We start from the raw sequence: 20,236 nt of genomic DNA on the forward strand, positions 1-20,236 counted from the left end.
ACATCATTTGACAGCTGCTTGTGAATGGAAAAAACCATAAATGATTAGCGGTTTCCTATCTTTTCTTGCTACTGATCTTCTTTGCTTATGACAGATGAGACTCAGATGTCTTTTTTTAAGAGACAGAGAGAGAAAGGGAGAATATTTAAACTTGTTCTCACCTAAGTCTTTTATGTTATCCTAAGGACCTTATTTGTGGTAGAGATTTTTTCTGAATTTCAGCTCTCCTGAAATGATCAGCTCTGTCATTCAGCTTTAAAAGGGAACATATATTCTTCCCCTTCTGGATTTTTTTTTTTTTTGCAGAAGAGTATAATGCTAATTTTACTTATTCAGAAATTAAAATAGCAAACAGTTTATATGAGGTGTTGATAATTACCTATATTACTGTAATGCTGTGACAGATGTTGGCAAAAAAGAGGCAGAAAATGCCTACAGCTGTGCACTCCATGACATCCAGTTTATACTCAGACAGAAGGCTAACAGATGTTCTGAACTGTCACTTTGCCTAAATGTTTTTAAAGTCTAAGGACCTGCTTTATAATTCACTAGGGCCTCGTTTGGTTTCACAGAGGTCCTCAGAATTCCCATCTGTGACAATTAATGTCGAAGACTTTTATAAATCAACCCCTGTCCTTATTAGCCCTCTGCAAATAGATACTGTGTATCTGTATACTCCTGAGACTTCTATTTTTGTGACCCAGTTATTAATTTCTACAACTTGTGTATAACATAACCCTCATTTTGAGTGGCGAGAATTGGATTACATGAATACAGCTAGAGCAACAAAGTCAAAAGATTGCTGATGTACATTTTACTGACCTCAGAATACCTATATTAAAATATTCTTTATTCTCTTCCTGAATGCTATGGTCATTTCTAAGGTGGCTGTGAAATGCTAACAGCTTCAAACTACTTGCTTTCCCAAAGGAAAATGTAAATGGTGGTGGTATTAAAATAGAGCACTTAAACAAACATGTTCAACTGCCAGAGACATTCCTATTCCTAGAGAATATTCTCATTCAAAAATAGTTAAATCATTTAAGAGATACTTTATAACACAGATCAAGTTTCATCTATTAAATTATGCTCTTTAATTTAAAAATTGAGATGTTATAAAAGTGGCATGTATGTAGCATGTGCATGTAGAAAAACTGAGACTGAAAATAGTCTTGGGTCTTCAAGCTCCACCCAAATTTTCCAGCATACCTTTAGATAAGCAAAAACTGTCTAGTGTAAAGCAACTTAATACTTTGTTGAACATTGCCATTTCTTTTTAAAAGCTGGATTCCTGTTATACAGTAGTTTAATAGTTTAAACATTGTGCTAACATAATCAGTGTTTGGCCTCTTCTGTTCCCCAATCCTGTATAGAAGCAGAACTCCAAATTGTACATCTTTCTGGGTTTGTTTCTAAATTACTCCCCACACTTAATTACGAGGATGAGAGGGATGCCTTATTCCTCTTTGTTATAGGCTAAGCTCTCAGTAATCCCAAACAAAAGAGCCAGTTCTGGAAGATATAGGATTTGCTAGCAGGATTATGGTCTCATAGATAATGATGTGCAGTCAGCAGAAGCGAAGCTTTATTTTAATTCAAATAAGCTAGTAAACAAACCACTGACAAGTCTGCTGGTGAGAGTAACTGGCTTCTGTTGCCACATTGGCAGCTAAATTATAGAAAATCTATTATACCCTGTTCACCATATGTTTAATTTAATACAGATACAAATTAAACTATCCACAGTGCCAATTAAAATAACAATACATATTTTTAAAATATATGAATGTTTTAAGATACATTCCCCTGACCTTAAGAAGGCTAATGCTGATTTGGGAGACTAGAGCAAAGCATATGCTATAGTCAACAGTTTCTCTTCAACAACAACAACAACAACAATAGTGATTTGAAAAACCCAGAATATTAATAGTACAAATTTGTAACAGATAATGAGGTTAATTGGGGTGGTTTACCTTCTAAGCATCTGCTCTTACACACTTCCCTCCCCCTAGGTTCCTGGGCCTTGGATTTGATAGACGTGGTTGATATCTAATCCATTGTATACTTTTTAATTCAGTGACAGCTACAGTTTGAGGGGTTTGCCCTTTTCCTGCTGCAAATAGCTATCCCTCTTTTCTGCATATTCTCATTTATTAATGTTCTTTTAAATAACCTGGATTTCTTGACCTGTCAGGAACCTTGGAATTGCTACTCTGTGATATTGGTGGAGGGTTTCAGATAATGCAGAGGAATTCCTGCCCAGGGCCTATGTTGTTCAGAGGAAGAAGTGTTGAGGAGAATGTTTTGTGGCCCAATATGGACACTGATAGTTATCTTGAGTTTTGTAATGGCTAGAGTAAAAATAAATATTGGGGAAAAAATGAGAATAACAGGAGGCGAACATTGCCAGGGTCTATCTAAATCTGGCTGTTTCCAAAAAAATTTAACTTACCTCACAAAGTCACTAAGTCACTGCAGGCTATGGGGATCAGACGTGTTATAGTAATGAGGTGGTGATGGTAGACTTGAAACCGTACAGAAACCACAGAGAAAAAAAATAACTTCCCCAAATTCACCATATATCTTAAGTGATAGATGATGAAGAAACTGCCACTCTGCCAGTTCCAGTCTGTTAACAGCAACTATAAGCGTGTAATGAAAACCTAAGTTTTGAGAAATGACCTGCATGTAGGCTGTGGATTGTCATCTTACTCCATGGTAGTATATTCAGAATTTAGCATTCAAAATTATGCTTCTCACATCATTTAAGATGTAAGAACACATGCAAACTCCATGTGCATGTGCAGAAATATGTGTGAAGGGAGTCTCTGACTCCTATAAATGTGCAGTATTATATGCCATGTATGTACCAGGCACTAGATTGTATATGATCATATGTGCAATGTATAGCATGTGCATGGGTAAGAGAGGTACAGTGTAAAGTATATATACACTGTGTGCACATCATCTATTTATTTATTTTAATCACTGTTGTTATTTGCCAAAACATTTTCAGAATCAGTACGTATTTGTGATGCAGATGTAACATACACAGGAATGGAATAGTTATTGCAAACAAGTTTTGTTTATTCGATAGATCCATCTTTAGTGTGTAAAAAAAGTCCCATTCCAAATAAAGTTGCCATCTAAAGAACTGAATATATGAAGGCGTCAAGTGCTAGAGAAAATACTTACAGAATATTACTGGTGCTATCCTTTCTGCTCTTTTTCCCAGGAGAAATGTATCCTATACCATGTGGTCACCTTTCAGTAACGGCATATTCAGCACCGCAGCTACCCATAGCAAAAACATTGCAGTACATGTTGAGGTACTAAATGAGCAGGTCTCGGCTCTCCCATAGCAACCATGAGCAAAACTGGACGGCTGAAAAATCTCCAGTTTTAGGAAGCACATCTAAAGTTCTCCTGTACGTTGCTATACAGCGAAAGGCCTGCCCGCTGTGCAGCCCTGCAGCTCCTCAAGGGCCGCTTTTGTAAACTACAGATTCTTCACGTTAAACTGTGTTTTTTTACTATCGTGTCATGGAGGGGTGGGGGGAGCAACGAGAAAACCCTGCTCTCGGTGTGTCACAAGCGTTTTTCAAGGCCACAGGGTGGTGGGGAGCCTGTCCCCCCTTTCCGAGGGCTCTGTCCCTGCCCGCACGCCGGCGGCACACAGGGATTCTCACGCGCAGCTTTTTGGTTAGAAAAGCCCGAACGCTGTTAAAATGAAACGCGAGGGGAGAACTGCTGGAAAGGGTCATTTGGGAGGCGCTTTCCCCCGGGAAAAAGCGCCAGAGGCAAAGCGGGGGGGCGGCCGGGGAGCGAGCCCGCCCCGTGCCCCCGCGGAGAGGGACGTAGGAGCCGCAGCCTCTCCCGGCTGCGCGGTGCGGGGGCTGCGGGACCGCTCTGCCCGCCGGGCCGGGCCGGACCCCCCCGGCAGCCCCGGGCGCGGCGCGGCGGAGCCAGGCCGCGGGGCTCACCGGGGCGCAGCGGGGCCGCCCGAGCCGCCCTGCGCGTCCCCGTCCGCCTCCGGTCCCGCGTGGCCGGGGCAAGGCGGCGGCTCGGTGCGCCCCGCCGGTGTTACACCTTAACCCCTGCCAGCAGGCCAGCGTGCGGAGCGCGACGTGTCCCGTTGCGGGTTAGCCCGAACTCCTCCGGGAAGATTAACTCGGGGCGGCGGGGAGCGGGTCCGGGGGCGGCTAGAGCCGGGCAGAGGTGGTGGCGGAGCATCTAGAGCCCGCGGGGACGCAGCGAGGGCAGGAATATCGGCTGGGGGCGAGAAATGCCAGCAGCAGCCTGGCGCTTCCTCTCTCCTTTAAAGCAGGGTCAGTGGTTTGTCCTGGGCAGGAGCCCCACAGTCCAGAAATTCTTTTTTTCCTGGACACAGCTGTGGGGCAGACACCTGGCGCTCAGCCCCTCTGCGGGAAAGCGCGTCTGACAGACACCTTGCTGATCGTTTCTGTTTGGATATGCAACATAGAGATACAGATATATTTCGCAGATTTGGAGTGATCTGTTATTTTATCTATGCACCTGGGTGCAGGTGGTTTTGTTCCGAGTCTAAAATGAATTCTGAAAGCCAAAATATAGGACGTTCATTTCCCCATCCCGTGGGATCGGTCTCGGCACAGAGACTTAAGGGTACCGATGCCCGTGTGGGAGCCCAGCCCTCCCCAGACCAGGGCGAAAAATGCATGTTGAGATGCGAGTTTCTTTTAGAGCCCTTCCAACACTCTTCTTTTCTCCACCACCACCCCACCCACCCCCTCCAGAAAGTCTGAGATATTGCTGCTGAGCGTTAGAAAGTTGCAGCCACCCGGTCCACGCACTGATGATTTCGTTTCTGGTTATCTGCAAAATGAGCTTTAAGCCAATTTCGTGCTTCAGGCTAAAGAGAGGGATTCGTAGTTCCCTCCTAGATGCGTGGCATTCCTGGAATCTCTTTGTCAGCTTGCCGTAGGATGCTGCTGCAATTTGCCTGGAAACTCCAAAATTTTTATACAGCAGTTAAGAACCACGTAAAATTTTTGAGCCGTCGGGATGTTTTGTCTGGAAAGAGAAAAAAGATCATCTTTCCTTGATAAGTCGGTATTAAACTATTCAGAGACTGGTTCCCATATAACCCAAAGAACCACCGTAGGCAGCAAAACGCGCATTTCTACTAATACCTTTCCTTCACTGCTCAGAGAAATAAAATACCTCTTCAGGAGAATCGGTACTTTCTTCCCGAGTCTTCCCAGTTCAGGAAAGTTCTTGCACGATTTCCGGAACTTTGGCACGTTTGGATCTTTTATGCCACTTCCCCCCCCCCCCCCCCCCCCCGGTATGTAAAGGCAAAATGACAGCAGGTTGCTTGAACTATGTGCGTGGAGGTGAGCTCTATCACTTTCCCTGCGAGCCTTCTCTCGGCGTTCAGCCTGGAAAGAAAAGCCACCCCGGCCCCTAGAGGCACGGGAGGCACGGCCCCCCGGTGCGGAGGCGTGCGGGGCCGGCCGGGAGCGCTGCGGCCGGGCGCTCCGACAGGGACCGGGACAGGGACCGGGACGGGGACCGGGACGCGGCCGCCCCAAGCCGCCCGGGAGAGGCTCCCCGCACCCTCCCCGCCCCGCTCCGGCAGAGCGAGCTGGCGGGAAGATGTTTATCCTGAGATGGAAAATGGGTTGTTGAAAAACAAGCCATGTGCAAATAGTTTAATTTTCCGTTTTGATGCTTATCTTTGTCTACCGAATTTCATCGGAGAGGCTTTAATTGGCGTGTGGGTAATAGTTCCTAAATAATCCCTTATTAGATGACTTCAGACGAATTGTGAACCAATAACGACTTAGACCCAAAAGTGAAAGTAGAATTTGAAGGCGCAGGTCAGTTTTTGTCAAAGGGCTCATTTGAGCATCTTTTAGTTTGCTGAAAAAGCTAATTAAAGAATGTTTGAAGGTTAAAGTCATTATTCCGTGCTGTTGTCGCGCTACAAGTGAGCCGAGTTTTGTGAAAACACAAAGGGCAGAAGTCACAGAGGTGGATTACTGTCAGTCCAGGCTACAGAGGCACAGAGAACTGTGGCATTAATTCCTATAGAAAGGTAGACAAACACAGTCACTGACTAACAACTTTCCCGCAGAGCCCTATTGTCTAAGCACTTTCTTTTGCTTTGGGGCTCTCTTCGAGTTGCCGCAGCCGTAACCAGATCCAAAAGTGGGTACCGGGGAGACTTTCGGGCGCAGAATTCCTGACCTGTGAAACAATTTCCAAGACAAAACCAGCTGTGGGGCTTGGCGTTGCCTTCTAATATGTGTTTCCCCTTTCGGCGGTGCTAATTTATTCATGACTTAGCAAAAAGTTCGCAACGCACGGGAACTCCACTGGAGCCCGCAGCACCCTCGGTGCACGCTGGCTGCCGGTCGCTGCTGTCCGGTGCGCTCCGCGGGCTCGGCCCCGGCGCTGCGGAGGGGCCGGAGCAGGAGCCTGCTCTGCGGGGCCGGCTCGAGGCGCTCCGCAACTTTGCGGGAGGCGGTGCCGCACAACAGCGGCGCTGCGCGGGAGTTGCGCGCTGCGGAGGGTGCGGGAGCGCACGGCCCCGCCGCGTGCCCGCCCGCTTGGAAATGCCGTGGGCTAATCCCGGTGGCCGGTAGCACCGGGGTGCGCCTTTGTGTGTGCGTGTGCGTGGGCAGCGGGTCGCAGAACACCACACACAAAGATAGGCGCCTGCACCGCACGGCCGGGGCTGCTCAGCCTCGCCTCTCCATCGCACGCTGCCTTCGCCTCAGAGCTGATTTGCCCCGCTCGCTCTCCAAGTCTGGATTTTTAGGTCTGCCTGCGACTACAGATCTCCCCAAATGCAAAGAAACAGATGTTTGGGCTGATTAGGGATGGGGCGCGGGGGGAGGGGAGGACGGATCCCTGCAGCTGCAACTCAAAGAAATATATTGATAAAATATTTCAGTGGTAATAAATACGCAGAGATCAGCTCGACCTTGCGAGGTCTTTATTTTAATTTTTTCCCCCTATATACAAAAATCTTTATCAAACCTCTATTCTATGGCTTCAATAAACAGAACCCATTACCTCACGGCAGCTTTTGTTGGCCTGTATACAAGCGAGAACAAAATGGTTATTCAGGAGAACGCTTTCGATTTTTATTGTGTGTAGTATGCACAAAGAGCAGTGTTATTGTATTAAAAAGAACCATCTGTAGCAGAAACAATGGCATCAAATTATCTTTGAATACCCACTGCAAAAATATAAAGCTTTTTTATTATTCTTCTGCTGTACGGTGGGGGACAGAGAAGTGACTTTTTTGTTGTTGTGGGTGCATTCTTATAACACACACAGAAAAAATCAGCCATTTGGATTTTTTAAGCCATAAACGATTTTTTCCCCTCTTGTTCCAGGGACTGCAGTTAAAAGCCAGGGCTAGGACTTGGAGGATGTGTAGGCAAACGGAAGGAGAGCCGGGGGAAGAAAAACCGAAATGGATTCATTCTCTGTCCTGGATGGAGGAGGAGAGGAGAGGAGAGGAGAAGGGGACGTGCGAGCTTCCTTCAACTGCCTCTGTCCGGTGAAAAGTGCTCAGACCCCCGGGGCTGAGCCGGGCTCAGGAGTCCACGCGGACTTTCGCTTTAAGCTGCCAATCAAACCGCTAACTAGCCACCACCCTGCGCTGGCACCGACATGTAAGTAGCCGCAGCACAACTTTGACATTCACAGTTTTTCCCCCCTCCTCCCCCGTGACCTTTAAAATGATCTGGAAATGTAGCTCCCACCTACGACCCGCCGCTCTGAGCTCCGCAGCGTTAACCTCGGGGACTCGTGTCCGGGTTTGGGCTCGGCTGAAATTGCGCGGTAGCTGATCGCGACCGTACCGCTGGGCAAGAAGCGCTCCCCGTCCGCAGGCTGCCTCTGCCCGCCTGCCCCACTCCCCCGGAGCGCACGGCCCGGGGGAACTCCGAGCTGCTCCCCCGCCGCTCCGAGGCGTTCCGGACGGGGCTGCTATTTTGGCGTTCCCTCGTGGGGTGAGCCGAGGAGCGGGGGGGCAGCTCCCGGATGCGCAGCGCGCACCCCGCTCGGCGGCAGGCATTAAGCCATCTCGCCGCTCCGAGCGATGCGCTGGCTGTTTCCTTCGCCGGGAGGTGCCTCCGGCGGGGGCGCTCCGCAGGGGCGGCCGGGGCTGTGCGCGGGGTGCGGTGCGGCGGCCCGGGCGGGGGTTACCTGGGCGCGCAGGGGCGCGCAGCGCTGGCGCGGCGCCCGCGGCTGCTGTTCTCTGGCGCCCCCTGTCGGCGGCGCGGCGCGCAGCCTGCAGCCTCCTGCCAGCGAGGTGGCGGCGCTCCCCGCCCGCGCCGCCGGTCCCCAGCCCTCTCCCGCGGAAGAGGAGGCAGGGGAGGGGGGTGTCACCCCGGCGGGGCTCCCCGGGCCCCGAACGCTGAAAATGGGGTTGCGCCGGAGGGGAGACGCAACGCATCGCCGGACAGGGCTCTGGCTGCGCGGGGGGGCCGCGCCCGGAGAAGTTGAGGACAAATCAATACATGTAACTGCCTCGGTCTAACGCTGCCTTCAGATGCACGGCAGTTTGGTGTGGGAAGAGATCGATTTTGACGTTTCGGCTCGTTATAATGCTATTTAAAGGGAAGCTCTTTTTAGTTAGTTAGCAAAGTTGAGGTTGGATTTTCCTCCTCTTTTTTTCCCCCCTCTTTTTTTTTTTTTTTTTAGGTAAGAATTTGGTAGATAAAGGTTAATCTTGGGCTGAATGATAGAGCTGTGATTGACAAGAGAAAAGGTGTTGAGGGCAGGTCGAGCTGTCTTATTTACAGCCCACTGCTTGCTATAGAGCCTTTGTTAGGACTGGAAAGCTAATTTAGTGCTGATCAAAAGCACCACAGAGTTAAAGGACTGGTAATGACTGCTAATTTCATTTCAGCCTTATACATCCCCAACTGCTGTAATTAAAGACGTGCTATTTAAATACAGGTGAAGAGTTTTTGTAGTAGGGGGAAAGTGGGTAGCCGGTTACAATTTTATTTACGCTTACTATGGTAAAAGACCAACATTTGATTTATGATTTCAGTGGGTTGCTTTTGTGCGGTATTCTGCCTCTCCAGGGCAGGGCTGTGCGGCAGAGGCCGGTCATGTAGAGGCAGAGTGAGGACAACGCGCCGCAAACGAGGGATGCGAGCCCCTATTTAGCGTGGGTTTATTTTATTTTTAATTATTCTCATCAAACGGCAGTCAGGAAACATCGGGAGCGCTAGGGAGAAGGGAGACGGAGGGGCATGTGTCAGCTTTTAAGTGCCTCTGCGGAAGCTCGGGTCCTCATATTATTATTATTTTTAATTAAATTATTTTACCACTCCACGGCTGGTTCGCTGGCTCTGAAACGATATAATTTCACAACCTATGTAACAGTTTCTTTCTGGGAAACATCAAAGGATAAAAGCTCTACATTTTCGTAGTTGGCTAAAATTGATAAAAAAAAAAAAAAAAAAAAAAAAAAGAAGAAGAAGAATTTAGCCTTTAATCTCTTTTTATCCGCGAAGACTAAAGATCTGTACTCGACCCCGCTAAGCCCCGGGCTCTCCCCCTCTTCCGGGGCCGCGCCGGGCGGGAGGCGGTGCCGAGCGCGGGTGGCGGCGCCCCCTGTCGGCCGCATCGGGGCTCCCTGCTGCCCGCGGGAAACCCGCGGGCGAGGCTGCGCCCGCAATTAGAGCGCGAGCGCGTGCAAGGGATTAAAGGCGAGGGGGAAGCCGGCGCCTGGAAGTGGCTCGGAGTCGCTGGGGGGGCTTTAAAGTAAGCACGGTGAAGCAGGGACAGGCAAGGTGAGCAGATAGCCCAGCCCAGAAATCACAGAAGGGGAAGCCGCCTTCAGCTTGTGCTGTTTGCTCTGTGGATAAACAAATGTTAAAAAAAAAAAATAAAATTAAATTAAAACGTCACAGCTTTGTTTCTAAGCAGAGCTTTCCGAAAGCCTGCGTTGTCTAGAAATGTCATTCTGTGTTGCTCTCCCACGCCTAGGCAGAGCAGAGGTGCTGCTGCGGACCGCGCCGCCAGCTTGAGCTGTGCTCGCCAGGCAGCGGGGCATCCTCAAAAGATCAACTTCTTTACTGGCAGCATGAGGCACAAAAGTAAGGATGAATTTCCCCTCGTTCCTAACTTCGGTGTTCCAGTGCTGTCAGTAAACGCCAGCCTTTCAGAAGATTGTGCTTGTGTTTTCCTCCCAAGGTGTCTTAAATAAGTCAGCGTTGACAGGTGTTACTTGTGAGCAGCGTTGAACGTTTCCTTTTCATTAAAGAAAAATTTTCTAAATGGCATGTGTTTAAACCCGAAGCAATAAAGTTGTCTCACCTCCCTCCACCCCCACCCCCCCCCAAAAAAAACCCAAACGGAGCAAAATAAACACCCCCCCTCCCCCAATTCCTGGAAAAGGAAGAAGCTTTATCTAAAGTGAATGCCTGGAGTGGGTTTTTTCTTCCTCACTGTGGAGACGACAGATTTAAAAGAAACCTGGGTGATATAAAACGATTAGCCAAAATATGTGAACTGCTGCATTGTCACCAACTTTTTAGATAAATTAGCTACTTATTTTGTAGGCATCTGCATAGCTCTGTGTAGTGCATTTAATGGTGGTGTTTGCGAGTTGCGCTGCTACCCAGCACGGTTTATGCGTCTTGCGTGTGAAGAGAAACACTAATGGAAACCAAATTATTTCTGCTAAATTGAGGTTATTTTATAACTCCTGTGGACAGCCTGGATGAAAGTCATAACTCCGCAGTTTTTCTATTAAATGAATCCTATGGTTGTTGGTCTCACAATAAACTTTTCACTTTAGAAATTATATACGAATAGATTTTTATGAAAGATTAGTGTTTGTCGCGCTGAGTATACTTTCTCCATTCTCTCAGTTTGATCTCCGCTTGAGACTCTTAATAAGGCAATTCTGTAGTAAGAGCGCCCAAAATAAAGACATAGCATTTTCTATAAATAATAGCAAGAGCCCCGCACAGATTTCCTGCACAACGGAATTCCCAGATTTCCTTTACTGTTTCTTTAGTTAGCATGCGTTGAGTATATATAACTCTGAAATTAAGCACAAATATACATCTGTATAGATCTGTCAAGCTAGCTATAAACAGAGATATTATATGTCAATTACCACAGGAAACGGAAAAAGTACAGAGCGGTTGGTACACACGGTTTAACGTCAGGAGGCACTTTACAAAAAATTTAGTGACTCCTGCTGAAAGGTGAATGATTAACCCGGTTCTAGGAGAGGGGCTGTTAGTGCTCCCCTTAGAAACAGCAGCCGTGAGGGGGGCTGTAAAGGGGTCGTAAACTCCCCCCTCCTAAGGGCAGAAGTTGGCACATAAAATCAAGGGTCCCGAGCGATCGGTTTAACCAAAATGCGGTTTTCCTGGGCTCGGTCCATAACTCAGCTGCCGGGTTTTGTGCTGCGGACGTTACTCAAGGGAGCAAATGCTGTAAATCTGGGATCGGGTCCCAGGCTTGGCAGACAGCTGGCAGCAAGGGAGGGGGGGTTAGCTCTGTGCTCCTTCTCGTTCATCTCTACTTGGAGGAAAAATGCATTTTTAGTTTATTTATGTCTTTTGGAAGGAAGTTTTGGAAGCCGACATTTCCTACAGCTCTCTCTCGGGCGAGGGAAGGGGAGTCTGGAAGAAACATACCAGAAAAGCAACTTCAGATGCGCATTTCCCTCGTCACCTTTTTTTTTTTCTTCTCCCTCAGCTCCTCCGTGGCACCTGCTGCCCTAAGCACCTGCCCCGCCACAGCTCTGCCCCTGCCCGTCCCGCACCGCAGCCCGCCCAGCCCGGTGGGCACCCCGGGGCCTTTCGCCCACGTTCCTCCGGCCCCACCGGGAGGGCTTCCGCGGGGACACGCGGGGTGCTGGGAGAAGCCGCGCTCACTCGTGATTTCCAGGGTAAAAGGGCTGTGACACCACCCACCCCACCCCCCCCGACACCCCACACACACCCCTGACCCAATCCAGAGGTGCTCCAGATCTTTATGTGCCTGAACCGCTTCCCCTGCCCGCGCTGCTGGCACACGCGTCCGTGGGCCAAGCCTGGGCAGAGGGTGGCGAGGAGGCAGCCCGGGTTCCCTCTGCTGCCCCGGGGGCGCTGCCTGTCCCCCCGCGGCCTGAGGCACCCTCGCCTCCCCCCCGGGCACCCGGGCTTCCTCCAGCAAAAGCTCTTTCAGGTCTTTGGTTGGAGGACAGCGGATAGACACATGGGAAGTGTTGTTATTATTTATAGCACCGTCTCTCTGCTCCGATTAAGCGCCGTCTAAATATGAATTCACAGTATAGACAGCTAGTCTATAATTTGAATTAAAATCCCCCCAACGAGCCCGTCGTTGAAGAATTCTGAAATCACAAGCCTAAGTTGACACAATGAGCCCATGGTGTCAATAAACCATGGGCGAGATGGAGAGATTGTCACTCTAGACCATAACAGTTCTGAAAGTGTCATTACCGTCTGTCCTGTCAATGAGCTCCAAATTAAGGACTATGAGGAACAGCGAGATAAAAGTCACCGTCTTGGCTCCATTATGGGCGATCGTGTCAGTGATCTGAGAATCATTGGAAAGGGCTGCTTTTTTTTTTTTTTTTTTTTTTGTAATGTACTTTTCAACCCATGCCTCGGGATGCCAGGGTTTGAGGTGCGCTGAGGAAAGAAGCAACCTTGAAGCACCCCAGGCTGTGCCTCAGGCGTTCCCATTGAAACTGCCAGAGTTTCTTTGGGAAACGGTGTGAATTCAATGGAGGAGACGGAATAATTCCATCAAAACTGCGCTGGGGCCAAAGAGGACTTCATTTGATTTGGGCGACACGTGTGATCCCATGAACAGACACTTTTTTAGACCATTATTTTCTTAAGTCAACACAAAGATGGTGAAGGGGAAAGAGGGAAATAAAATAGAAGCCTCAACTTTAGCAAAAGACAGTACATCTCTATTTGAGATAGCCCCTTCCAGGCATTAAGACTTTCAGAAAATGTCCCCAATCTCTCTCTCCTGCGAGCCTGAGCGAGTTAAGGGGACTTATTCAGGAACTGGAAACCTTCAATTCTGGAATTTTGTGCTTTTGTGGGTTTAAGCAAAGCAGTTAGCGTTCTTCAGGAGGGGTTTTGTGTTTAATATACATGAGTTCATTCATCTACAATGGGAAAAGAAAACTCATTTGTTCTTATAAAACTAGGAAGGAAAGATAACTTTAAATAGACTGCCAAAAAGGATCCTGCTCGAGGGAGCTGCCTTCCCGCTAAAGGGCCTACATTCAACTGTAATTTCACCCCGTTATGTTGTGCAGTAATTCCTGAGTTTACCCTCGCCACTGGTGTTTGATTTTCTGATTTATTTTAAGGTCATGTAAGAAAAAGTACGGGCTTCAATTATACTCTCCTCTGGGAAGGAGGTCCGGGGAATGTTATTTCAGATGCAGGGGAAAAATCGTGGAGAGTTTGAGAAGGCTGTTGGCTATTTATGAAGAGTCCTGGAAGCGTGTTTGGACAATCGGCTTCTCCATTTATTGAGAAGCCTTTTGAAAGCGACTTTGAGAGGTGGTGTGTGCGGGTCGGGTTTTCTGCTGTTTATTGTGTCCGTTAAACTAGTCCCAGGATCTAAGCTTTTTTTTATTATTTTTTTTTTAATTTCGCTGCTCGTAGCACTGGAGAAAAGTAGAGCCTGTTCGTTTTCTTCCCTCTCTTTCCTTAACCTCTCCGCGTTTTGTTTTTTAACACCCGAGCCCCCGGCAGCAGCGCGCTCAGTCATGCGGCGGTGGCCGGGAGGGGAGGTGGCAGCGGGGCCGCTCGGAGGGCACGGCGGTGCCGCCGCGGCCAGGCTGGGGCAGAGACCGGCGGCCGGGCGCGCTGCGCCCGCGTCCCCCGCCGTCCCCCGCCGCTCCGGGCCCCGCGGCTCGGAGCAGGCTCGGGCCGTGCGCTGGCCGCCCGGCCGCACGTGTGCTCGCCCTGCGGTTTCATTAGGGAGAAGGAGGATGAAAGGGGAGGCCGGGAGGGACGCGGAGCTCCCTCTGCATTCCCCGGCTTTCAAGGGTCCTTAGAGCCCTTGAATGAAATTACTGGGCGAAATGGGGTCTGGCGGGAGCGGTCGTGACTCGCCCCCCTCGTTGGTTTGTACATGTAATGCCACTTCTGAGAGCGACAATCGGGCTACTTGCTGGACAGGCAGGGACAAAAAGGAGATTAAACCGTTTTAAATAATAATAAAAAATATCCAAAACGTAAGCAGAGTGGATTACACTTGCTCCAGCGTTTCGGTTCCCCGCAGACCCCCTCACAGCCGCCCTCGGGCCTCGCAGAGAGGGTGGCCCGGGCCGGGGCAGCGGCGGAGCCCCGGTGGGGTGCGGGGTGCGGGCCGGGCGCGCCGCCTTCCCTCGCCCCCTCCAAACTTCTCAAGTTCATGTGAGCTCTTCCCTTCCGGGCCCGGCGGTCGTCGGTGGGTCTTGTCCGTCGCTGTGTGAGATATTTATTTGGCTGCAGAAATGTCGCATTTTGCCCACCTCGGGAGCGTGCAGGAGGCTGGGGAAAGGCGGCCCTGGCGGGTCGGGCAGCGGGGCTCCTCCTGCCCTCCTGCCCCGGGCCCGTCCCCACTCGAAGTGTGTTTTTTATTCTAGGGCATTCCAGAAATATCTGACCCAACTTTTTCTCGGGACACTACCTCAAAGTCACCATGTGATATTTGAAATTCCCCAGAGACTGGGGTAGAGTTAGTGCGGCAAAACTTCCCTGGCTAACTTGGGCTCCTGAGCGCTGGGCTGCTACAGCATCAGAGGGGGAAGGAGAAATTTCTTTGTACATTTTCGTCTTCGCACTTTTTTTAACGTAATGAAATTAAAACTTTTGGAGCTCACAGTTGACATTTTGCAGAAAATTGAGTTATCAAGGCAGTAATTATTTCACAGGGAGATAAAACTCTCATAGCCCTAACTGTCAAATAGGGCCCTTTTCAGATTTTAATTACAAAATAAAATTAGTCTGCTCTTCCTCGGAAGGGTTTGTGAGTGGCTAAACAGAGCTTTCCCCAATACTGGTGGTCGTCAAACTCTGCTAATTAGCAATGCTGAGAAATTCCAGTTAACAAGGACATTCTCTAAGTCTCTGCAGGTTCCCTGCCGTTCGCCTTCATTTCCATAAGAAGATTAAGAGTGGAGGGGAACACACTCAAATGCAGATGCAGAAAAGAAGCGTTTTTAACAAGCATCATAATAGTAAGATGCTTGGCTAGTTCTCACCTAATTACTGCAAGTTAAACCTCTATTTGCAGCTAAGGACAAAAAATGGAGCTGCAATCTCCCATCTCCACAAGACTGCTTAATAGTTTGCTTTAGATTGGTTACTAGCAGGTTCAGGAAAAAAAAAATAATATGAAAATGTGTATATTCTTTCCGATACAGTTAACACGATAGGTTGTATCCTTAGGGCTTTTAGAGAAATCGGCGAGTATTAGAACAATAAATACATGAAATCCAAGTAGTTAACATTCATTTTCTTTTTAAGACACTCATAACCTGGAAATAAGAGCGCGTGTACCGCAGAGCCCATCACTGAGAACATTTGCAGACTACTTGTTTAATGTAAGCACTTTTCATTTCCATAAATTATGCCAAAGGCAACGATTTTTTAAATCCACTCAGATTAAACCGTCCCTCCGCAGGCCTTCCTTCCAACGTGGCTATATTCTTCCAGAGAGTGGTGGTATTATTGTCATTAATACAGAAAATCAGGGACTATTTAATCTTTTTTTTATTTTATAGCTAGCATCCCGGTCTGCCTTTGCTCCCGGCCGTGCATGTGTGTGTATTACACACTCCCAACCAAGCACACCTCCATACCCAAAGGAAAGGCAGAAATGCCCCAAAAGAGCCATTGCCCTCCCCTTATTTTCTGTGGTGCATTGTTATGTATATATGCCAGATAATTAATAGTTTTAATTATAGATGCCATAAACTAAAATAGCTCTGTAAATACCCGCCATGGCACAATCGCTAGGCATTTCCCATTCCTTATATCGCACGATAGAGGCAGTCAGGAAGGGGCCAGGCCCTGAAGGGCCTGCAGCGTGCACAGGGCCACCCCACGCACCTTCTGCAGCTACAGCTCGAGCAGAAATAGCACCCTGCCTCTGCACCACCAGCCCTCGGTTCTCAGTGTATTATGATGAACAAGCACCACCGCCACCCACCCATCCCCCCGTTTTTTTAAAAAAAGTTGATTATCCCTAAGGGTTTTTTTTGGGGGGAGAAAGAACATTATCAACTGCAGACCAAAGGGAGAACAATAAGAAAGTAAACAGCCGCCGTGCCCTCAGGAGTGTCTGGACAATCAGAATCCGTTTATATCCCACATCGCGTAATTTGCACCTATTTTTCGATGGTTTAACCTATCACTTATCTACGACTTATATATACATTTTCGAATTAAACACATTAAACCCGATAGGATTTATTTGCATAATCCACACACAGGAAAAAAGATGCGTTCTTGTTCGTTGGCGGGGTTTTATTATTATTATTTAGATTGGGTGTAATTGCTTGGTCCCTTCCCCCCCGCCCCGGCTCCCCGTCCCTCTCCCGGCTCCCGGAGGTGCCTCCCCGCCCGGGGCGCGACCGGGCCGGCAGGGGGCGCCCCAGTGCCGCGGCTGAGCCCGGGCTCTGCCCCGGCCCCCCCGCCCGCTCCGCGCCGCTCCGCGCCCGCCGAGCCCGCCCGCGCCCCGGCCCCCTGCGTGGCGCTGCCCCGCCGCCCCTCACCCCCTCGGGCGGGTCGGGGGAGGGCGATGGCACCGCCAGGCGGAGCGGCCCCGGCGGGGCGGGGGCGGCGCACAGCGGAGCGGGCACCGCGGGCGCGGCGGTGCGTGTGGAGCGAGGCCGGCCAGCGGCTCCCCCCTCCCGCTCCGCGGCCTCCCTCCCCTCCTTCCTTTGTCGCCAAGTGCGTTTTAGCAACAAAGGTCCCAACAAGAGAGTGGAAGTAAACTTAGCCGGGGCTTTGTGCGGCCCGTGTAGTGACAACAAGAGAAACAAAACTACCTATTTGTAGCGGCCGGCCGCGCTCCCCTCGCGTCGCCCGCACAATGGGCGCGGGGCAGCGTTACACCGCGGGCAGAGCTCCCGAGGGGGTCCCCGCCCCGCTTTGTGTTCGGCAAGGGTGGCATCTAGGGGACCCGTGTGTGCACTGGACACCCCCATCCCCCGGGGCCGGAGGCTGGAGGGAAGGGCTCCGTTGTGTGCCGCGGCCGGGGCGGAGCAGGGCCCGGGGGACGGCTGGAAAAGGGCGCAGCCGCTCCCCGCGCTGTGTGGTGCGAACGCGGCTCCCCGGCGGCGGCGGGCAGCGGGAGCGGCGCGGCGCCGGGCCCACCCGCGGGCTGCGCTTCCGCGGGGACCCCCGCCCGCGGCGGCCGGCTGCCGGCGTGCGGGGCCGAGCTGGGCCGGCACTGCACACGCAGGGCCCCGCGCAGCCGGGAGGACCCTCCGTCCCGAGGGGGACTGGCAAAGGGGGGGGGGGGGGGGGGGGGCCGCGGGGAAGCCGTTCCCGCTCCGCTCCCCCCATGGCTTCTCCCAGCCCAAGCCAACACCAACTTTAAAAAAAAAAAAAAACACAACAAAAAAAAAAACAAAAAAAAACCCACAAAAAAAACCCCACCACGTAGCAACAATGCTGTTTACCCACTTCCTCCAAAAGGCGTGTGTGACCTGTTGCTGGAAGGGGCGATACAAAGGCTTCCCAGTGGCTGCCTGGGCCGCCTCCGGGCCCGCCTCCCCGCCGCGCCGTCCCGGCGGCTCCCAGCCCCCGCCCCGTTTCATGCAAAACCAGGGGTAGAGACTTGTCCTCAGTGGCGGAGCCGCCGCGCGCTGATTGGCCGGGGCGAACACATTTATTCCCTGACAAGCCCCCATCACATGGATGGTTGTCTATTAACTTGTTCAAAAAAGTATCAGGAGTTGTCAAGGCAGAGAGAGAGAGTGTGTGTGTTTGCAAAAGGGGGTAAAGTAGTTTGCTGGCTCTTTAAGACTGAGGTGGAGAGAGAGAGAGAGAGAGCGCGGCAGGCAGAGAAAAGGGAAAAAGGAGGAAGAAGAAGTTTTTAAAAATCAAGGCTCCGGCGGTAATAATAGCAGTTATTAGCATTATTAATCCATCAGCGAAGAGGAAGATCCTGATCTTGATCCAAGTGTGGTTTTGGGGAGTCCCCCTCCCCCCTTTCCTACCCCTCCCTAGGAAAAAAAAAAAAAAAAAAAAAAGGTCCGGCTCGGGACTTCGCTGCGGCTGCTCCTCGCTTCTCTGCTCAAGGCTGGTTCCAGGCAAAAGTAGTTTGAATGTACAACATGATGGAAACCGAGCTGAAACCTCCCGCCCCTCAGCAAACTTCGGGGGGAGGCACGGGCAACTCCAACTCGGCCGCGAACAACCAGAAGAACAGCCCGGACCGGGTCAAGCGCCCGATGAACGCGTTCATGGTGTGGTCCCGCGGGCAGCGGCGGAAAATGGCCCAGGAGAACCCCAAGATGCACAACTCCGAGATCAGCAAGCGGCTCGGGGCGGAGTGGAAACTTTTATCCGAGGCGGAAAAGAGACCCTTCATTGACGAAGCCAAGCGGCTCAGAGCTCTGCACATGAAGGAGCACCCGGATTATAAATACCGACCCCGGAGGAAAACCAAGACCCTCATGAAGAAGGATAAGTACACGTTGCCAGGGGGCTTACTGGCACCGGGCACCAATACCATGACGACTGGGGTAGGGGTTGGGGCCACCTTGGGAGCTGGGGTGAACCAGAGGATGGACAGTTACGCGCACATGAACGGCTGGACCAACGGAGGCTATGGGATGATGCAAGAGCAGCTCGGCTACCCGCAGCACCCGGGTTTAAACGCGCACAACGCGGCGCAGATGCAGCCCATGCACCGCTACGACGTGAGCGCCCTGCAGTACAACTCCATGACCAGCTCGCAGACTTACATGAACGGATCGCCTACCTACAGCATGTCTTACTCCCAGCAAGGGACCCCGGGCATGACCCTGGGCTCCATGGGCTCGGTGGTCAAGACGGAATCCAGCTCCAGTCCCCCCGTAGTCACTTCCTCGTCTCATTCAAGGGCTCCTTGCCAAGCTGGGGACCTTCGGGACATGATCAGCATGTATCTACCAGGTGCTGAAGTACCAGAACCAGCTGCCCCAAGCAGACTTCATATGTCCCAACACTACCAGAGTGCACCTGTTCCTGGCACAGCCATTAATGGCACACTCCCTCTATCGCATATGTAAGACAAAGGGGCTGGGGGAGGGGGGGGGGCGGGGGGGGGGAAGGAAAACTAAACTAAACAAACAAACAACAACAAAAACTTTTATTAGAAATTCTGGACTTTTTTTTTTTTTGGACTATTTTTGTACAGAGAAAACGCGGGGCGGGGGGGTGGGGGGTGGGAGGCAGAAATTAAATCGACAAGGAACTTGTATAGATCTCGGAGGGGAAGCAACTACACAAAACTTTTAAAAAGTTCTAGTGAAAACGGTAGGAACTTTGCAGAAAGTTTGCAAAAGTCTTTACCAATAATATTTAGAGCTAGACTCAAAGAGCGAAGAGGAAAATGTTTTAATATTTGCAGGCAACTTTTGTACAGTATTTATCAAAAGAAACATGGCAATCAGAATGTCCATTGGAAATACAGAGAAAAGGAAAAAAAAACTAAACTCGCGAATTTGCCAATTATTTTTTAAAAACAGAGTCTACTTGGAGCATTGTGGATTTGGCAGCTGAATTTATTGCAGCTGCGGGAGGAAGGGAAATTATTTTACAGCATTTGGACATTTAAATTGTTTTAGAAATTGTACAAAAGACAAAAAAGGTAGGATGAGTACTTGCGAACCATGGGCTTGGTTTGCTGTAAAAGGGCAAACGTTTAGATTGTACTAAATTTTTTTTTTTTTACTTCTTGTTAAAAAGCAAAAATTGCCATGCAGGTTCACACGCCGTTTGTTAATTTATAATAACTTTTTGTTTCCAGACTTCATCCTGTTCAAAGAAAAGAAAAAAAAAAAAAAAAAAAGAAAAAAATACCAACCTGAAATTACTGTGTTTGAAATATTTTCTTATGGTTTGTAATATTTCTGTAAATTTATTGTGATGATATTTTAAGTTCTTTTTTTTTCCTCTCATTTTCCGTAGTTGTATTTTAAAGATTCGGCTCTGTATTATTTGAAATCAGTCTGCCGACAGTCCATGTA

General features: G+C 49.9%; 1 protein-coding gene and 1 long non-coding RNA gene across 7 annotated transcripts in view; both read left to right on the top strand.

Moving 5' to 3' along the window:
• The window catches only part of LOC130158302 (uncharacterized), a 267,066-nt gene that overhangs the window by 211,115 nt on the left and 35,715 nt on the right, over window positions 1-20,236 (top strand). For all 6 annotated transcript variants that reach the window (XR_008825234.1, XR_008825233.1, XR_008825235.1 and 3 more), the window contains one exon: window positions 7,389-7,670. This is a non-coding gene — a long non-coding RNA (uncharacterized LOC130158302). The remainder of the gene's footprint in view (window positions 1-7,388; window positions 7,671-20,236) is intronic.
• SOX2 (SRY-box transcription factor 2) lies at window positions 17,761-19,422 on the top strand. The gene has a single exon (XM_056358947.1). The coding sequence runs from the start codon at window positions 18,329-18,331 to the stop codon at window positions 19,274-19,276; it is 948 nt and encodes a 315-aa protein (XP_056214922.1). The 5' UTR covers window positions 17,761-18,328; the 3' UTR covers window positions 19,277-19,422.

Source organism: Falco biarmicus, chromosome 13 (genome assembly GCF_023638135.1).
Source record: "Falco biarmicus isolate bFalBia1 chromosome 13, bFalBia1.pri, whole genome shotgun sequence".
In the NCBI taxonomy this organism is placed as follows: Eukaryota; Metazoa; Chordata; class Aves; order Falconiformes; family Falconidae; genus Falco; species Falco biarmicus.